Raw genomic sequence first — 19,711 nt, 5'->3', positions numbered from 1 at the left:
TTTAGTCTTTAATCCGTTTTGGGTGAGTTCTGGCCGCATCCTCTGGACGGATTCGCTGCCCCGTCTATCCAGTGCTCGTCGCTGTCTGCCACAGCTTTGACATCTCTTCTATCTGACAGGAGCACAGCCGCCCCTGTTCTCTCTTGGTTTCTACCCACGTGGAACAGCTTTCTCTGTCCCTTCAGTTTGAGCCTATTTGTGCCCTTAATTGTGCAGCAAGTCTCTCTGTAGGCAGTTTTGCTTTTTAATCCATCTGCTCATTCTATGCCTATTGATTGGACAAATTAATTCATTCATATTGAGTGTCATCACTGCTAGGTAAGGACTTCCGGATGCCCCCTACTGCTGCCTGTCTGTCCCTCGATCCTGTCTTCCTCTCTTCCTCCCTCGCTGGTCCTTTGTGGACTGACGGTCTTGCAGAGTGGAAGGCTCTCTTCCCTTCTCCTTAACTCAGTCTATCTATGGTAGGGTTTTGTTGTGTGGTTACCATGGGGCTTACATAAAACATTGTACAGATACAAGTCTGTTTTACACTGATAACTTTGACTGCATACACTCCACCCTTTTACTTTCCCCTTCTACATTTTTGATGTCACAATTGACATCTTTTTATAGTATTGACAAATACTATATACTGTTCATCTTTGTATAGTACTGACAAATATATTCACTGACAAATGACTGTAGCTACAGTTATTTTTAATACTTCGTTCTTCAGCCTTTATAAGGGAGTAACATAGCACAATATTATGGTATTAGGAGTATTCTCCATTTGACAGTGTGCTTTCTTTCATGTGTTCCCATGTAACTAATGGGACTTCCCAGGTGGTGCAGCAGTAAAGAATACACCTGCCAACGCAGGAGACACAAGAGGCAAGGGTTCGCTCTCTGAGTCAGGAAGATTGCCTGGAGGAGGAAAGGGCAGCCTGCTGCAGTTTTCTGGCCTGGGCAAGCCCATGGACATGGACAGAGGAGCCTGGTAGCTATAGTCCACAGGCCACAGAGTCAGACATGATTGAACACACTCATGCATGTGTTACTAATTAGCATCCTTCCTGAAATTAGCATTCAGCCTGAAAAACTCAACATTTCTTGGGAGGCAGGTCTAGAGATGAAGTCCCTCAGCTTTCATTTGTTTGGGGCAGGCTTTGTTATCTCTCCTTCATTTCTGAAGGACATCTTTGCTAGTAAAGTATTCTTGCTCGGCAGCTTTTTTTCTTTTTAGCACCTTGAATATATCTCCTTCTGGCCTGTGAGTCTGCTGAGACCCACTGATAGCCTGTGGGCATTTTCTTGTTAAGTTAGTTATAAGCTTATTTTCTCTTGCTTTTAAGATGCTGTCTTTGATTTTTGACAGTTATTATAATGTGTCTTGGAGAACATCTCTTTAAATTGAGTTTGTTTGGTGACCTATGAGGTTTACCAACTTGGATGGCTAAATCTCTCCCCCATCTGGGAAGTTCTCAGCCATTGTTTCTTTATATACCATCTGCTTCCTTCTTCCTCTCTTCTTCTGGGACTCTAATAATTTACAAATTATTTCTTCTAATGTATTCCAAGGATCACACATACCTTCGTCACTTTTTTTTCTTTGTTCTCCTCTTACTGAATAATTTCAGAAGTTTTGTCTTCTAACTCACACTCTTCTGTTTGAACCATTCTAATGTTTATGCCTTCTATTAAAGGCTTTTTTTTTTTTCCTTTCATTTCATTCATTGTATGCTTCAGCTCCAGAATTTGCTTGGTTCTTTTTAATTTTTCTATCACTCTGTTAAATTTCTCATTTTGTTTCTATGTTGTCTTCCTCAGATTGTTGAACGGTTTTTCTGTGTTCTATGGTAGCTCACTGAGCTTCCTCAAGACACGTGAGTTCTTCCCCGTGTAAATCCCAGACCGCCACGTCTTTGGAGTCCGTTACTGGGAAGATCGCTGTGCTCCTCTGGCACGGCCACAGCTGCTTGGTTTTCATGTTCCTTTCATGTTTAGTGTTGGCCTAGGATCCGGCCAGAGATTTTTCATTACATTTAAATGTTCTATCTCTCCAGTAACTTTGTTCCAGAACATTCCTCTTTTTTTCTTTATGACACTGTTCTGTTGATGTCAGCTGTTTTACAGAATACTTCTCATTGTGGACCCACCTGCTCACAGGTGTCCTCGTGGCTGGGTCCAGGTGAAGCATCGTTGGTGTCAAAGTGCAAAGGCGCAGCTCTGCCCCAGTGTTCCGTGTGCACATGCGGCTCAGGGGTCACTCTGCCCAGTGGCCGGCTTTGTGGCCCCTGGGCTGAGAAGAGGATTACTGGACTTTTCCAGTGTATGCACTTCTCCTCCTCTTGATAGATTCTGACTCATCTGTGGGGTGATTCTTTGAGACTGTGTGTGAAAAATGCAGTTCCCCAACAATCTTTCACCCAGTAGCTCACACTACCTTACTGATATGGTTCTCAAACTGTCATCTGTGTATATCTCTGGTGTATCTATAGACTCCTGGGTGATGTGAAACTCAGACCTAGTTTAATCACCTCTCAGATTCCACACAAGCACGCTGGCATTTATAGTTGTAGATTAACATTTCCTAGATCATCCCTAGGAAGAGCTGACTCTTCATTAGAAAAGTCCCTAATGCTGGGAAAGATTGAAGATGGGAGAAGGGGACAGCAGAGGATGAGATGGTTGGATGGCATCACCGACTCGATGGACATGAGTTTGAGCAAGCTCTGGGAGATGGTGATGGACAGGGAGCCCTGGCGTGCTGCAGTCCCTGGGGCACAACGAGTTGGACACGACTGAGCGACTGAACAACAAGATCATACTTATAGCTCAGCAAGTGAGTCCATCAAGTTGGAAGAGGAAGGAAAAGTCATCAAATCACAAGAGTCATTCAATAAATGATAAGAAGTGGTCTATATCATAAAGGATGGTCTCTGGGCTCTACCTAGGTAGGCATTTAAGTATACAACACCTCTACCATTATCAGCCACCAGGAGCAGGGACAGGAGTGTATACTTCTGCCAATCTACTACCTGACGTAAATGCAGTCTTCATTTATTGAAAATGAGGTTTGGGTTTACAGATGTCGATTGTTCATGGCCAAATGGGATAAGTGGGCTGGGGTGAGCTGTGAAAAAATCGTGGAGAAGATTTAGGAAACTAGCAGAGAAAGCCGGGGATTCTAGATTTCATAAATTGAAAGAGGCAATGATAAAATGCCTATTTGTGCAACAAAGTAGGAGTATAACTTCACTAAGTTAAAATGCTTCTGGGGAAGAGTGGTCTGAAGTATGTGGCATGTGTGCGTACAGCCGGTTGAGCTGCTCGACTCTGCTCCATGTGAACACAAAGGGTAGTCTATGCGTTCAAAAGTTATCTTAAACTGATGCATGAAAATAAAAAAATATACAAAGAAGGTAAAACAACTATTGAGTCTGTAATTAAATTTTTCCAGGCGGAAATGATAATTTCTGATTTGAGAGCCCACATATATATATGTAATAGTTATATATAATAATAATAATTATTATATATTATAAATTATTAAGAGGAAAACAGAGAATAAGCGTTACTGTTAGGCTAAGAATACAGAAAAGCATGGAAGGAATATAAGAGGAAGAAGAAAAACCAGCATGGGAGACAGTCGCTTACTGGCTCAGAGCGAACCACAACAGGCGGGAGGTGAGACCGAGGCCGCGGAGGAAGCGACGGCGGCCCCATCCAGGCTCGGGGTGGGGGTGGGGGTGGTGAGCCCAGGGACTCCGTGAGGGGAAGGGACAAGGCTCTCTAGAGAGGACGGTAGACTCGGTGGAGCTGAGCCCTGCTAAGGAGGTGAGCATGGTGCTCCCTGCGCCGTTCGGGGGAGAGGCTCACTGTCCAGGAAACAGTGAAGGTGGCACGTGTTCTTTCTATCGCGTCCGTTATCCGGAGTTTTAGCTAATCTGCTGTTTCTTCTGTAAAATGGGGACGTTTGAGAAAGGCCCAGGTGGCACGGAACTCGGGGGTTTTCACGGGGGCACCTGCAGACACCCAGGCCCTGCCCCTGCCCTAGACGTCTCCGCGCCCGTCCTGCGGGGGAGGGGGGGGGAGACCCCAGATTCCCCATCCACGGCCTCCTCCTCCCTGTTTCTGCCCCCCTCCAGCCGGGAAAGGGGGCGGCTCCGGGGCAGCTCCAGCCGGCCGCGCTGGGCCACAGAAGGGAGTCGCTCCACCCGCGTCAACCTCGGAGTCATCAAGAGACTCAGTATTTTAAGGTCGCTTGTTCACACGCTGCCTTTACTGGTGTCCTACTCTGGCGTGCAAATCAAGTGCGCTTTCTCGATTAAGTCTGAGGCGTGGTGACTTCACATGAGCCATGATTCTGATTTTCTTTTGCACATACTGACAGCTACCTTGCTTGGAACCATTACCTAGCGACCAGGAAGAGCATGAGAAAAATCTGTTATGATCGCTGCTTTGTGGTCAAGCTAAGTCCATCTACTTTCAGGGACACTGAAGAAGACCGCCCCCGCCCCCCCCCCCCCCCCCCCCCCCCCAACTCCAGGCATGCAGAAGGATGGTGGGGTCCTGAGACCCACGGACATCAGCCCCGCAGCCTGAGGTCGGGCAGGAGGTTGGACGATGGCCCACGGCGACCCCTTCCCCAGCGCACGGGCTCAGTCCTTAGGCTCTCGACACAAGGAATCACACGACAGGAGAGAGGGCACCCCTTGCATGACGAAGGGTAACTTCCTATCGCTCATTATCCCACGTGGGAGTGCAGGCTAGAAGACAGATGCCTTTAGAAAGGATGGAAATAAACGGGAGTGGAGTTTCCACAGATAACACATAACTGAGGGTTTGCCCCAGTGATTCCAGGCGACACTGTCACAACGCCATCCTCTCATACAGGGCGCGTCTACAAATAAGGAATCGCACTACGTCTAAGGCCGCACACAGACCCGAATGATTCAGTAATGTTTACAGTAAACGCGGTCTCCAGTGCCCGCTGTGTGCTCCGCCCTCCTTTGCAGCACAGACGGGGCCCCAGGCAGGAGCCGGGGTGTCGCCCGAGGGGTGTCGCCCGAGGCCGCAGAGCTGGGAGGCAGGTCGGGGCTGGCCCCTCCTCTGTGCCTGGCCTTTCGGTATGAGGCACGTAGGGGAAGTTGTTAAACAGACCAAAAAAAAAAAAAAAAAAAACCCAAACAGGTAAAAACTGGTTAAAGGAAAAGGCAGAAACCTCAGTTATTTATTTCTAAAACTCTCTCTCTTGCATTTTGGTGAGGCCAGGAGGTCCTTCCGTTGCTCAGGAGGTGTGAAACCTTGAGCCCGTTTCCTTTCTTTTCTCTGAAGAGACGAGTGTATCTAAATCGTTGTCATAAGGTGGACACACAAAAGCTTGCTCTGAATTTCACCTTATCCAATTTTACAAGTTTTATGATGGAGAAGGAAATGGCAACCCACTCCAGTACTCTTGCCTGGAGAATCCCATGGGCGGAGGAGCCTGGTGGGCTACAGTCCCTGGGGTCGCAAAGAGGCGGACACGACTGAGCGACTTCTCTTTCTTTTATGTGGTGACTAGAAAAGGAAATCTGAAAGTATTTACCATCCGGGTTAGAGAGCCAGTTTACGGGGCCGGCATCCCACCGTTTAAAAGAGCCCAGAGCTGAAGCCCGGCTCAGGGTGTCACGGGCCCCCCGCCCCGCAGGCGCCGCAAGCCGCGGGCAGGGGAGCCGCCGGCGGCGTCGGGGTCACACCCACCTTGGCTTCAAAGAACTTCCTCCTCAGCTTGGCATCTGTGGGCGGCACCGTCCTCCTCAGGTCCTGGTACCACCTCCTGACCACGTGTCCGCGCCAGGACGCCTGGATCCTAGGGCACAGGGCGCCGTCAGCCCCGGGCCACAGGCAAGACCCCCACCGCGCAGCCCCCAGAGCGCGCCCGGGGCGGGCCTGCTCCTGCGCGGCCGGGGACGCGTCCCGCTCGGGCCGCTCACCTGGTCGCACACTTGATTTTGAAGAGTCGGGCCCCATCGCGGATCACCCGGGTTTGGTACTGGTTCTTTCTACAGAGAGGACACGTTTTTTTATTTGTGAACTTTTCAAAAGCCTGAAGGCAAGCCTGAAGGAAAACATTTCACTTGAAATTTCATGAGTAATTACGCAGAAACAACACGTTTTACTTCTCATGTAATTATAGTGTTCTTTTTCTCACATAATTATGAGACTTAGTCCAATTTAGATTATGAAGGGAAGAAGTTTCATCAGATGTTAACACCTTCCTCATGAAAAATGATATTTTACAAGAATGTACATGCAGGCACATCAAACATTTCTGAGCACCCCTGTGTGAAGGTGGATGGTCGCTGCGTTCAGGCAACCGGGCAGTGAACTCGGCGGGAGCGGGTGCTCGCCCACGCCAGCGGTCCTCACTAACCACACTCTCTGTAGGGACATTTGCGGCTCTAACGCCATGGAGAATTCACAATTCTCAAAACAGGATGAGTCCTACTCTAGTCTAAAATCATAGGGATAAAGTAAATGGCTCTTCTCGGGAGCCGGAAAGTGAGAGAGGGCTTCCCTGGTGGCTCAGTGGTAAAGAATCTGCCTGCCAATGCAGGTTCGATCCCTGGGTGGGGAAGGTCCCCTGGAGGAGGAAATAGCAACCCACTCCAGTATCCGTGTCTGGAAAATCCCATGGACAGAGGAGTCTGGTGGGCCACAGTCCACGGGGTCAAAAAAGAGTTGTACACGACTGAGGGACTAAACAGCAAAGTGCGAGACGGCCCCAACCCTCTGAGTTGGGAGGGTGCTGTGTGCCCCTGGGGGCGCGGGGCAGGGGGCGCCTCACCCTGTGGAACACGTGGGAGCAGGAGAGCAGCACCTGTTCAGAGAAGACAAAGGAGGTTTGAAGTTTAAATTAAGCAGCATAAATGCATTAATTAAAAGAAAAGTTCTGACTCTTTAAAAGTAAGCTGTGTTGCTTCTTTGAAAACGTTAAGAAGCAGATTTAACAACCTTGATATTTACAATATTCGGAGTTAAAGTTTAGCATGGCACGGGTATATAATCTCAACAAGAGAAACTTAACAACAATCTGAAACATCAAACAAACACATGAAGTTTGCTACAGAACAAGTGTATATTTAAAAATGAGACTATTATAAAAGAGAAATATTTCTGGGCAGATCCTATTCTGAGCACAGCTGGCAGGGACCCAGGCTGGGGGTGGGGTACAGAGGACAGAAAGCAAACACCTTTTCTTAGGACTCTGTTCAACTCAACTGCACTCTCTAGTGAGCAGTAAATCCCAGAGACACATGAATTACCTTTTCTCCTTTAAATGCAGGGCAAGGGTGGTCGCCAGAAAATTCCACCTTTCTGTGGCCCAAATTCCCACTGAATAATGGTATTCCATTGTTGTTCAGTCGCTCAGTCGTGCCCACCTCTTTGTGACCCTAAGAACTGCAGCACGCCAGGCTCCCCTGTCCCTCACTGTCTCCTGGAGTTTGCTCAGACTCATGTCCATTGAGTCGGTGATGCTATGATATTCTGGGTTGAGATGTTATATCCAGACTGTCTAAAGATACTCTGGGCTGGGACAACGGAGCTTAGACTGAATGAAGAGAAAGGAGGTTGGTTCTTCTGGAAGAAAGGAGCAGGGAAGGCTGAGACCAGGCCAGCCAGCATGCAGTCCACTCCCCTGCTCCGCGTTTCTGAATTCTCTCTGACAGCGCTGGGCTGGAGGGGATCGCAGCAGATAAACTTCCCCAGGAGTGAATGTTCCAAGGCATGGAAGGCATGGAAGGCCCATGCCTTCCCTGGGCCACTTCGTCTGGGGGAAACCTCCCAGTTTTAAAGTAATCATCCCCTCACCCCACCACCATGCCTTTATTCAGTCTATACTTTTCTTCTTAATGGGAAGAATGGAATAAACACAACTCAGAAAGTTCTAAAACCAATTCTTGAAACTTACTGCCACCAAGAAGCCTAAATTGCAAAAACTCATTAATGTGGGTCCTTTTAAATTATTACCATTTAAGCTTGCTTCTTGGAAGAAAAGCTATGACAAACCCAGATAGCATATTAAAAAGCAGAGACATTATTTTGCCAACAAAGGTCTATCTAGTCTAGCTCAAAATTCTCCAAGTGAGGCTTCAAGAGTATGTAAACCGAGAACTTCCAGATGTTCAAGCTGGATTTAGAAACGGCAGAGGAACCAGAGATCAAATTGCCAAAATCCGTTGGATCACACAAAAAACAAGGGAGTTCCAGAAAAAAACATCCACTTCTGCTTTATTGACTATGCCAAAACATTTGACTGTGTGGATCACAACAAACTGTGGAAAATTCTTAAAGAGATGGGAATACCAGACCACCTGACCTGCCTCCTGAGAAATCTGTATTCAGGTCAAGAAGCAAGTTAGAACCAGACATGGAACAACAGACTGGTTCCAAATTGGGAAAGCAGTACATCAAGGCTGTATATTGTCACCCTGCTTATTTAACTTATACGCAGAGTACATCATGAGAAATGCCAGGCTGGATGAAGCAAAAGCTGGAATTAAGATTGCTGGGAGAAATATCAATAACCTCAGATATGCAGATGACACCACCCTCATGGCAGAAAGTGAAGAAGAACTAAAGAGCCTCTTGATGAAGGTGAAAGAGGAGAGTGAAAAAGTTGGCTTAAAACTCAACATTCAGAAAACTAAGATCATGGCATCTGGTCCCACCACTTCATGGCAAATAGGTGGGGAAACAATGGAAACAGTGAGAGATTTAATTTTGGGGGGGCTCCAAAATCACTGCAGATGGTGAGTGAAGCCATGAAATTAAAAGATGCTTGTTCCTTAAAGATTAAAAAGCTAATTAAAGATTAAAAGAAAAACTATGACTAACTTACACAGCATATTAAAAAGCAGAGACATTACTTTGCCAACAAAGGTCCATCTAGTAAAAGCTATGGTTTTTCCAGTAGTCATGTATGGATGTGAGAGTTGGACTATAAAGAAAGCTGAGCGTCGAAGAGTTGATGCTTTTGAGCTGTGATGTTGGAGAAGACTCTTGAGAGTCCCTTGGACTGCAAGGAGATCCAACCAGTTAATCCTAAAAGAAGTCAGCCCTGAATATTCATTTGAAGGACTGATGCTGAAGCTGAAACTCCAGTACTTTGGCCACCTGATGGGAAGAACTGACTCATTTGAAAAGACCCTGATGCTGGGAAAAGATTGAAGGCAGGAGGAGGAGGAGGAGAAGGGGACAACAGAGGATGAGATGGTTGGATGGCATCACTGATGCGATGGACATGAGTCTGAGCAAGCTCTGGAAGTTGGTGATGGACAGGGAGGCCTGGCTTGCTGCAGTCCATGGGGCCACAAAGAGTCAGACACGACTGAGCAACTGAACTGAACTCTGTATATTTAAAATATACTATTAAATGTTCATAAATAGTTGTTGTTGGCAAACATTCTCTGAGATAAGAAAACTGAATGACTCAGTGGTGGTAAACACACTGTAAGTCAGGGTTGGACCCCAGCCCTGCTCAGTACATGTCCTGAGGCAACCTGCCATGAATCATGGGAATTGTTTATTTCCTCATCTGTAAGGGATATAACACCCACCTCAGAGACACGTGAGCTGAACTGATCAAATGTCGGGAAAATGCTGACTAAGGAAAAACTGGGCTTCCCAGTTGGCTCAGTGGTAAAGAACGTGCCTGCCAATGCAAGAGACTGGGATACAATCCCTGGGTGAGGCAGATCCCCTGGAGAAGGAAATGGCAACCCACTCCAGTATTCTTGCCTAGAGAATCCCATGGACAGAGGTGCCTGATGGGCTATAGTCTATGGGGTTGCAAAGAGTCAGACATGATTTAGCAACTGAACAACAACAAAGGAAAAAGCTAAACCTAACAACTAAAACTTGAAATGCAAAAGACACCCGTGTCTATATCTGTAACCAAAAATATTACAGTGAGACATTTATAAACAGCAGAATGGGAGAAATGCTGGGTGTGTGACATTCCAGTCCCACTTCAGATACTCAGCTTCAAGATTTCCTTCTTCACATCACCATTGGACCAAGTGTCTGCAGCACAATTAATGAAGAGGTTGTTGGGGCCAGAAAGACTCCTCGTGGCTTTATTATCTCATTAACTAAATGGTAAATAGTCCCAGAGCTACTTCCACACTTTAAGGACCACAATCTTTCTGAAATACCCAACTTCCATGTACGTAAGATATTAGGTCTTGATAGAGAACTAGAACATAATAAGTATGTTTAAAATAATGTGTGAGTTCAAATTAGTAAAGAAGAAAAGTTTATGACTGTGAACTAACTCATTAACCATAAAAACTCATTAAAACAAATGAAGTTTGAGAGTTTATGTGCCAGGTTGGTAGACGAAGCCTGGGATTCCTAGGCTGTGAATTCTAAGCCTGCTTTTAAATATATTTGCTGTATTTTCTTTTTTTTAAAGCAAAGTTCCAAGTGCCTCTGTGTAGAAAGCATAATGCTACATATGAGAGAAATTACTCAGGGTGGTCATTAGCTAAAAAAAAAACAAAACACAAAAGATTCTAGAAATAGCAGAGCCCCTTAACTTCCAGGAGACTGAAGTTTAATTAGACAAAGTACGTACAGGAAAAAAAAAAAAAAACAACTATGACATAGACTGATAGTATATTATCTATATTATCATCAGTCTTACTATGGTAAACTTTCATAATAAAGATTGTTATAAGATTTTACTTAAAGATCATCCCACAGATTCTTTGGAGATATTCAAACTTGGTTTTCCTTTTAGGATTTCAATTCTTGAAACAACATAAACGATCCTCACTCTTCTGCTCTGTGCAACTTGCCATCTGGGTTCCCCCACCCCTGCTGCGCATGGCCAGTGGAGTGGGAACAGTCCTGTACAAACTCTGTACTCAGTAAATAAGAGTGTTCAGTGAGGGTGTTTAGCTCTTTCTCATATACAAACTTAACTAATGGAAAAGAAAATGTTGAGTCTTTGAGGGTCAAATAGGAGGAAGAGACTGGAAGAAAGAAGCGCGGACCCTCTTAATCCCCAGTTCAGAGTCCAGTCACTGGAGAACGCCCCGTAGGCTTGCTTATCTAAGGCTCACGTTAAACACCTGCGGGTGAAGTCCAAACTCCTCTTTGCATATCGGGCACGGCTGCATGGAGTCCCCCTGCTCCACGGACCTCTGCTTCACTCTGTCCCATTCATCCGCCGACAGTGGCAACGGGGGAGGGTCAAAGAGGCCCAACTTCTGTGCTGAAGTTCAAACAACAGGGAATGTGAGTCCAGTGCGTTTTACAGGGTGGTAACTCATGCATCATTTTAATGACATTATTTTGCAAGTATTAAGGCAAAACACTCACATTACTTACTTCATTCCACCATACTTAGAATGCTGCTTTTATACGGGTACACAGAAGTCAAGGAGAATAATCTGGTGTTCTTCAGTCGCTCAGTCATGTCCGACTCTTTGCAGCCCCACGGACTGCAGAACGCCAGGCCTCCCTGTCCATCACCAACTCCTGGAGCTTGCTCAAACTCATGTCCATCGAGTCCGTGATGCCATCCAACCATTTCATCCTCTGTCGTCCACTTCTCCTCCTGCCCTCAACCTTTCCCAGCATCAGGGGCTTTTTCAATGAGTCAGCCCATTGCATCAAGTGGTCAAAGTATTGGAGCTTCAGCTTCGGCATCAATCCTTCCAGTGAATATTCAGGGTTGATTTCCTTTAGGATGGACTGGTTTGATCTTGCTGTCCAAGGACTCTCAAGGTGAATGATATCTTACATTTATGTTGTTTTTATTTACAAAGAATTCCACATATCTATTTCATTTTCACAATGATTCTATAAAGCAGGCTGGGCTGATATCCTATTTTACAAGTTTTTCACAGGTGTTGGCCAAAGGTCTCCTCATTTCTCAGCTAACTTCTCTCTCAGCCTTCGGCATTGCCTTCCTCCAATTTTGCTTGTTTTTGCTGCCAGTGACCTTTGTAACATGAGTATCAACCCAGTTCTTCCCTTGCTAAAAACTTCTTGTGAGGTACAGTTACTGTTAGGATCAGTCCTTGCCTCAGCCACGTTTGAGGATCTGCTGCATGACCACCCTGGAGCAGGCCCAGAGCATCTGTTCCAGCAGAAGCACTCACTCTGGAAAAGGAACTGCGACGAGCTCGGGAGAGCGGGGATGGGGGCGTGAGCACGGCTTCTGCTCTCCCCACCCCGCCCCCAGGCCACTGAGGCCCACAGGGCCGCCTTCAGGGACAGAGAGTGAAGTGCCAGGTCTACTGAGCAAGAATGGGAGGCCTCGACAGGCCCGCTCAGAGTACAAGAAAGAGCTTTCGAAGATGGAAATGTTTTAGTGTCCAATAGAAATATGAGAGTCAACCAAAAGACTGGAGGAGGAAGTTAAGATATCGCAAAGTAGAAAAATACGGTAAAGGAGGAGACAGAAAATAAGGAAACTCAAGGATAAGTCTGACATCTGAAAGACAGGTGTTCCAGAACGAAAAGAAACCGGAGAGTAAACAACTTAAAGAAAATAGCCCAAACATCTCCCAGAAGAGGACATCTGTTTTTAGTCAGACAGGACCCAGCAAGGACCGAACGAAAGACACACAAGTTCGGTCGCTGCGAAGCTGCAGAGGCAGAAAAAGATCCCCAAGGACCAGGAGCCAGAAGCACATCAGATGCATCCACAGCAACACAGACGCCGGGAAGCAGCCCTTCCAGAATTGTGAGACAGAGCTTTCCATGTGAGAATCTCTTATCAGCGACAGGCCACGTCGGAGCAGGACACAGGTGTCTCCTGTCTGCACGCTTGGACGTGGCCTCTCATGAACTCTTTCCCAGAAGTTCCTGCTACAACGGCACTGCAGGGTGCAGACAGCTAAGGGGCAGGAGAGCCTCAGGGCCGCAGTCCACAGGAGGGTGCTGAGCAGAGGCCCAGGGCCCACAGCGCCGCACCAGGCCCACAGAGCAACTGTCCAGATGCGAGAAGAATGGTGGAAGGTTCTAGAAGGAATGTCTCCATGAAGATAAAATGAAAGGTCACCTACTGTATTTTAATGTACTGAGAGAGTGTATTTTTGGAAGACATTCTGGGGGACAGATTTTGGCACTTTTCCTATGAGTTATTACAGCACATTACAAAATTTTATGAATGAAAACAGTGAGATACTGACATAGAAACAGACGCCCCAAATCATGCACACTCTCCCTCTCCATCTCTCGGATAAACACAGAAAACTCGCTGCCTGCACAACGTGGTGCCACAAGCCAGCTAAGAAAGCATGGCTCATGATTTGAGGGAAGAATCTAACTTTAATCATTATATGAAATAATGTTCCCCAAATCATCTGCAAAATAAATTGGGCTGAGATCTAAGTGAAATGCAAAACTTCAAAGGTAGTGAAGAAAAGACGGGGACATCTTTGTGATTTCAAGGATGGGTAAGGATGGAAATCCCCCAAATCATAAAGGATAAAGAGGAAAAACTGGTAGACAAAACAGTAGTTGGAGCAAAGAGTGTTCAAATATACGATCAGACACAGACCTGGAGAGGATAGTCTCTGTGGCGAAGTCAACATGGGGTTCAGACAAAGAGGATGCTGAGAACTCCAGCATGTCAGAAAGAAAAGATGGGAACTCAAGAGCGGTATTATGTTTGGACAACAGTTAAGAGTGCGTGGTACCCCTTCCAGGGTCTGAAACTGGTCTCTTGTCTAACACTTGGAAATGAATTGCCCAAGGAGACACATGTCTGACAAAGCCAGAGATTTTATTGGGAAGGGGCGCCCGGGCGAGAGCGGGAGGGCAAGGGAACCCAGGAGAACTGCCCTGCCACGTGGCTTGCCGTCTCGGGTTTATGGTGATGGGGTTAGTTTCCGGGGTGTCTTAGCCAATCCTTCTGACTCAGAGTCCTTCCTGGTGATGCAGCCCTGTTCAGCCAAGATGGAGGCCAGAGAGGAGGATTCTGGGAGGTGTGTCCAAGTGGTGTCTCCTTTTGACCTTTCCCGCACTCTTCCGGTGGGGGGTGGCTTATTAGTTCCGTGTTCCTTTCCAGGACCTCTTGTCATAAAACAACTCATGCAAGTGGTTACCGTGGTGCCTGGCCAGGGCGGGCGGTTTCAGTCAGCGTGCTTCCCCTAATAGACCCACCTCACTAGTAGCTAACATACATAATGCTAAGATGTGTTTTTCATTCAGAGGTCCTGAAGGAATGACTCCTTTACTCCAAATCGGGACGCTGGTGTAATTTACAGCCTCAGGCGATGGTGCCGAGGCTCCTGATGGTTTCTGTAAACTGTTCATGCAGACGGAAGGCCGTCACTAACCACTGCCTCGTGCTCCAAGCTGCACACTTCCTGTTGGACACCGCGTCTAGGACGGGACTAGCGCTGTGAGCAGTTCGGGGAGAAGGTCGGAGCTTCCGTCTGGCACTGTAGGGGCCCCGGGCTCCCCTTCACAGGGCAGCTCCCGCCCGCAGGCCTCCGGCTCCTTCTCCACCCGCCAGCCGCCCTCTGCCACCAGGTCGCCAGCAAACCTCCTCTCTAGGCCCAGCATCATTTAAAAAATTTTATGGTGGTTCCTCAAAAAATTAAATATAGAATTACCACACGGTCCAGCAATTCCTCTTCTCGGCACATGCCCCAAAGAATGGAAAGCGGAGACTCAAACAGGTATTTGTACAAAAAGCTTCCTGGCAGCACCATTCACAGTAACTGAAAGAGGAGCCAACTCAAGCATCCCCCGACGAAATGGACAGACCTGCTGTATGCTGGCAAGCAGACGGTGTTCCGGCCTAAACAAGGAGGTTCTGACCGTGCTGCGACTGGCAGCTCGAACCCTGAGGACGTTACGCCGAGAGCAACAAGCCAGACACAAAAGGACCGATATCAAATGACTGATCCAAAGTGGTCAGATTCTCACAGACAGAGAGGAAACCCTTGGTTGCCGAGGTGGGGAGAGGGGCTGGGAGTGTTTAAGTGAGCAGAGTCTGGGAGGATGAAGACGTTCTGGGGACAGACAGCGGCGATGATTGCTGGGCAGTGGGAGTGCACTCACTGCCACTGAACTACACACTTAAAAATGCTGAAGTGGTAAACTTGATATATTATGTATATTTCATCACAACAAAAGTGTTACACCACAAGCCCCTATCCTAATCATCCCCTCCCGGTTTCTCCCCAGTCTCTCCTTCTGCCCTACCCTCGCTCACCAGGCCCCAGCTCATTCTCATTTCAGCAGCTCAGACACCCAAGCTGTCTTGCTTCAGAGCCCTGCACATGCCTTTGTCTCCGTCAAGAACATTCTTCCTCCGTTCTTTGCAGGGACAAAACCGCTTAACCCCGAGAATCTATGGCGGAAGTTAGCTGATGTTCGCCAGCCTCCTGGGTGCATGGCTGGATCTGACTTCCCTCGCAACAAATAAAATAAAAATAAGAAATAAACCTTTTCTATTCCTAAGCTTGCAGCTTACAATAATTTGGACTTGTAAATGCTGTAAAACCGTGTAAAGGAGCCTCACGCGCCTTGCACTCAGCCTCTCAAGATGCTAACATGACCTGAGCGCCGTGGTCCCATCCAGCTCGGCCTGTTGATCCAGCACTCTCGATTCATCTGTCCACCCCGCTGGGCGTCCTTCTAGTCTCACTGATGCCCTTCTGCTCTGACCCCGATTCCACATGTGCTCAGCTAGCCTGCCCCCTTGGCCTCTCAGGACCTGGCCTGGCACCTTGGTCTTTATTTGCTTCTCTTGATGCTTCTGCGGAGCCCTGGCCAGGAACCTCCCTCTGGGTCAGCTGATGTGTCCTCCGAGCAGACTGAGAGATGCTTCTCTGGTGGGAATGTCTAGGAGGGGCCTGAGCCCTTCTGAGAGCCTGGCCCGACTTCTTCACCTGGTCAAGGTGCCACCGCTTTCTCTGTGCAGTGAGTACGTCCCTGGGGCGATGCTCTGAGGCTGCGCCCAGATCCGAGTCTCAGCGCCACTCCCCGCTACTTCCAGCATCCGGGTACCACTGTCATCACTGTGGTTGTTGTTCGGTCACTAAGTCATGTCCAACTCTTTGTGACCCCATGGACTGCAGCACGCCAGGATTCCCTGTCCTTCACTTTCTCCCAGAGTTCGCTGAAACCCATGTCCATCGAGTCAGTGATGCCATCCAACCAACTCGTCCTCTGTCATCCCCTTCTCTTCTTGTCCTCAATCTTTCCCAGCATCAGGGTCTTTTCTAATGAGTTGATTCTTTGCATCAGGTGGCCAAAGTATTGGAGCTTCATGTTAGCCCTTCCAATGAATATTCAGGGTTGAATTTCCTTTAGGACTGACTGGTTTGATCTCCTTGAAGTCCAAAGGACTCTCAGGAGTCTTCTCCAGAAAAACAGTCTGAAAGCACTGATTCTTTGACTGCTGCCTTGTTTATGGTCCAACTCTCACATCTGTACATGACTGCTGGAAAAACCATAGCTTTGACTATACGGACCTTTGTCAGCAAAGTGATGTGGCTGCTCTTTATCACTATGGTCTTGGCCAGATGCTGATTTCCTATTTCTAGCCCCTATCTACTATATTTAATAGCTGTTAATCGACTGTAAGAAAGAGCTTTTCCTATTATTTATTCAATGATTTATTTCTATCATTGTAGATTAACAGATATTTACTTTATTCTCCTCTTACTTATTCTTGCTCTACTTATCATTACTGGGCTTCCCTTGTGGCTCAGCTGGTAAAGAATCTGCTTGCAATGCGGGAGATCTGGGTTCAATCCCTGGGTTGGGAAGATCCCCTGGAGAAGGGAAAGGCTACCCACTCCAGTATTCTGGCCAGGAGAATTCCATGGACTGTTTAGTCCATGGGGTTGCAAAGAGTCGGACACAACTAAGCAACTTTCATTTATCATTACTGTCTTTAATTTTTGCTCAAACTGTCCCCACCACTGTTTTTAAACTTTAGTACACACATATCTTTCTGTAAGATTGTAAATTAATATAACTTCTGTACCAGAGAAAATGGTACTATTCATCTCAACTAGATTCTTTAGCTCTAGTAAGTCAAAATAAGAGTGATGAGATCAGCTTACCTAAAGTTAATGGTGGTGGTTTTGGATCAAGAACATATTCTTTTTCTGAATCTTCCACTTTAGGGCCTCCTTGTGTGGTTTTCTTAAGTCCAGTATCTATTAGGGCCTTTGTATTTCTTTTTAGAGATTTGGATCTGTTCTCTGTCTTTTGTACCTTTGTCTTAGAAGAGTCTGCTATTGAAAGATTTTGAAGTTGAAGATCATGTACAATGTGATCTTGTAAAGCCACTGCAGTGACTGCTAAGTTATCCTGTTTGGAGGAATGACCCTAAAAAGTAGGGAAAAAAGCCTTATAGTTACATTATCTAATGGCTCATTTACAAGAAAGCTTACACTTTAATACTCAACCTTGATGGCATACCAGACCAGATCCATTAGTAAAGAACGCTGCACCTATCTCTACCCAAGTCGGGGGACCAAAGCCCAGTCTCATTTATGTTAATGACACAGTAACATCTTTTCACTTAATTACTAAGGCCTTAATTATAATAAGAATAAATACATTCTGACCTATAAAAGCTGTGCATGCCCGAGCACATTGTTTCACTATAATTAGGCAAAGCTTGTTTCTGTTATACTACAGAGAACCTTGCATTTAAGTGCATGTTTCTTTGGTGAAAACTTGTACAAAATAAAACTGCTCTGCAGCTAAGAAATGCTTGCACCAAGCACTACATTGACAGTGCCTCACTGATGCAAGGTTTGCAAACTCTTTTTATACCATCATATAGCTGAGTTAAAACATATGCATGAGTAAGACAACGTCTGTGTTTTAAACAGGATTGTGTACCTTATTTCTTAACATGCTGATTCGGGAGAAGCTGTTGCTTGGCTATATCAAATTATATCATCATTTCATATCCCAGTCCTTTAATTCTTCTACTGTAAAAAAGTCAACAGAAAGTCAAAGTTAGAGTGTGCATAAAACATCCGATGAAGTTTATGGGGAAGAGATAAAATTGAGGGTCTAACTGATGGTGAAGTGACAGGACTGCCTACCACCACAGCCCACGCTCCGTGATCTAGCCTTGGAGGAATTCAAACCAGTTGCATCTTGATCAAGCCCTGTCCTCAAGCAGTTCTCCAGTGAGCTGGGGGAAACGTATTAATGTGAACGAGAACAATCCATTGCTAAATGTAATGATATCTTGTGTGAATACAACAAAATTTCAGACTAAAAGATCAGAGAATGTACGTGAAGTACTTCTTGAAAAGTCAAAGTGTTAGTTCCTGTGACTTTTTGCAACCTCATGGACTGTAGCCTGCCAGGCTCCTCTGATCACGGGATTTCCCAGGCTAGAATACTCAAGTGGGTTGCCATTTCCTTCTCCAGGGGATCTTCCTGATCCAGGGATCGAACCTGGGTCTCCTGCATTGCAGGCAGAATCTTTACCATCTGAGCCATCGGGGAAGCCCCTTAAAGAGATAATACTAAACCTGGAAATTGAAGGACAGAGAGCGGATGATGAACATGCTGCCCCACAGTATGAGAAAAGCAAAGGCGCACCAGAAGTCAGCAGAGGTTTACGTTTCAGAGGAGAAGGGAACAGTGGATGCCGTGGGATGGAGGAGGAACGCCTGTGACTTCCCCCTGCCAAGAGCACGGACTACAGACCATGAGCCAGGTTCCAGGCTTGCTCTGTTTGCAAAATATATAGCATATCTGAGTCTGCTTTCCCAGCTCAAGACACACACACAGCACTCCCCATGCAGGACTACTGTCAGGATTAAATGACACAGCCCAATTCCCTTCAAAGCTGGAGGAAGAATTTGGAATTGAGCCGTCAGTTTTTAGACAAGGGTATATCTTATGATTCTTTACCATCTGAGAAGACAAGAGACCAAAATACATTGGGGTGTGGAGAGACAGTACCCTGTTGAAGTCATCTAGGGAGCAGTACTGAGGGCCTGATTGTAAGACGAGAAAGGAAGTAATCCCTAATGTGAGTTTCAGGATGGACACCTACATCCAGTTAGTCCCACAGAATGAACTTCCTAAGGAGAAAGTGTCGAATGAGAAATGTAGAATGAGAAAAGTCAGGGCTTAGCTGCTGCCAAGATCCTCTAGAAGTGAGGTGACCATTTCCATGGCAACCTCATTCCCCTTCAATTCTGGCATCAAGAAAGGCATGAAGGAAGTTTCCATCCAATGTTTCATCACAACAGTCTAGGCTGAAGAAATGGCAGAAGACATTTAAAATGCTGAAAGATTACTACCAGAATCTTCTACTTTAAAAACGCCCACAACCTGGCAGATTATAGTTTACATCATCCTAAAAATTGTTTAATAATCACAGCTAACCATCTGCAGTTGACAGTTTTATCTCACGGAAGCCATTGTGATTAACATCAGGATAAGAGCTTTTAAAAACGGTGCTCCTTCTAAGTCCTATAGTGTCATTAAATTTCAGCATTAGAAACTATTTTCAAGTATTTAGTTCAACTTCATTTTTTTGAGGTATAGTCCAACTTCACTTTGGGTCGCAAACAGGCGCACACAACTGAGCTCGCACGTGCGCGCGCGCGCACACACATGCTAACTTCATTTTAAAATGAGAAAACATCCAGAGATTACTGACTCCTCCAAAATTATATAATTAGTCTGTGGCAATGGTAGGGTTAGAAAGTTAATCCTTAGC

At 46.3% G+C, this 19,711-nt stretch overlaps 1 protein-coding gene across 2 annotated transcripts in view; it reads right to left on the bottom strand.

Annotated features, from left to right (window-relative positions):
* The window catches only part of RNF32 (ring finger protein 32), a 35,883-nt gene that overhangs the window by 15,352 nt on the left and 820 nt on the right, over positions 1 to 19,711 (bottom strand). Inside the window, exons 2-8 of one of the 2 annotated variants that reach the window (XM_061166213.1) lie at positions 17,863 to 17,954; positions 17,073 to 17,340; positions 11,097 to 11,248; positions 6,815 to 6,847; positions 5,961 to 6,085; positions 5,728 to 5,836; positions 5,196 to 5,558 (exon numbers count right to left, since the gene is read on the bottom strand). In XM_061166213.1, coding sequence (XP_061022196.1) covers positions 5,343 to 5,558; positions 5,728 to 5,836; positions 5,961 to 6,085; positions 6,815 to 6,847; positions 11,097 to 11,248; positions 17,073 to 17,340; positions 17,863 to 17,877 — 918 coding nt within the window. In that variant the 5' untranslated portion in view covers positions 17,878 to 17,954 and the 3' untranslated portion in view covers positions 5,196 to 5,342. Of the gene's footprint in view, positions 1 to 5,195; positions 5,559 to 5,727; positions 5,837 to 5,960; positions 6,086 to 6,814; positions 6,848 to 11,096; positions 11,249 to 17,072; positions 17,341 to 17,862; positions 17,955 to 19,711 lie in introns of those variants that run through there. The other variant, XM_061166212.1, reaches the window with a different exon arrangement.

Source organism: Dama dama, chromosome 18, assembly GCF_033118175.1.
Source record: "Dama dama isolate Ldn47 chromosome 18, ASM3311817v1, whole genome shotgun sequence".
NCBI lineage: Eukaryota > Metazoa > Chordata > Mammalia > Artiodactyla > Cervidae > Dama > Dama dama.
The sequence above is the reverse complement of the archived record's forward strand: the minus strand, read 5'-3'. Positions and strand labels throughout refer to the sequence as shown.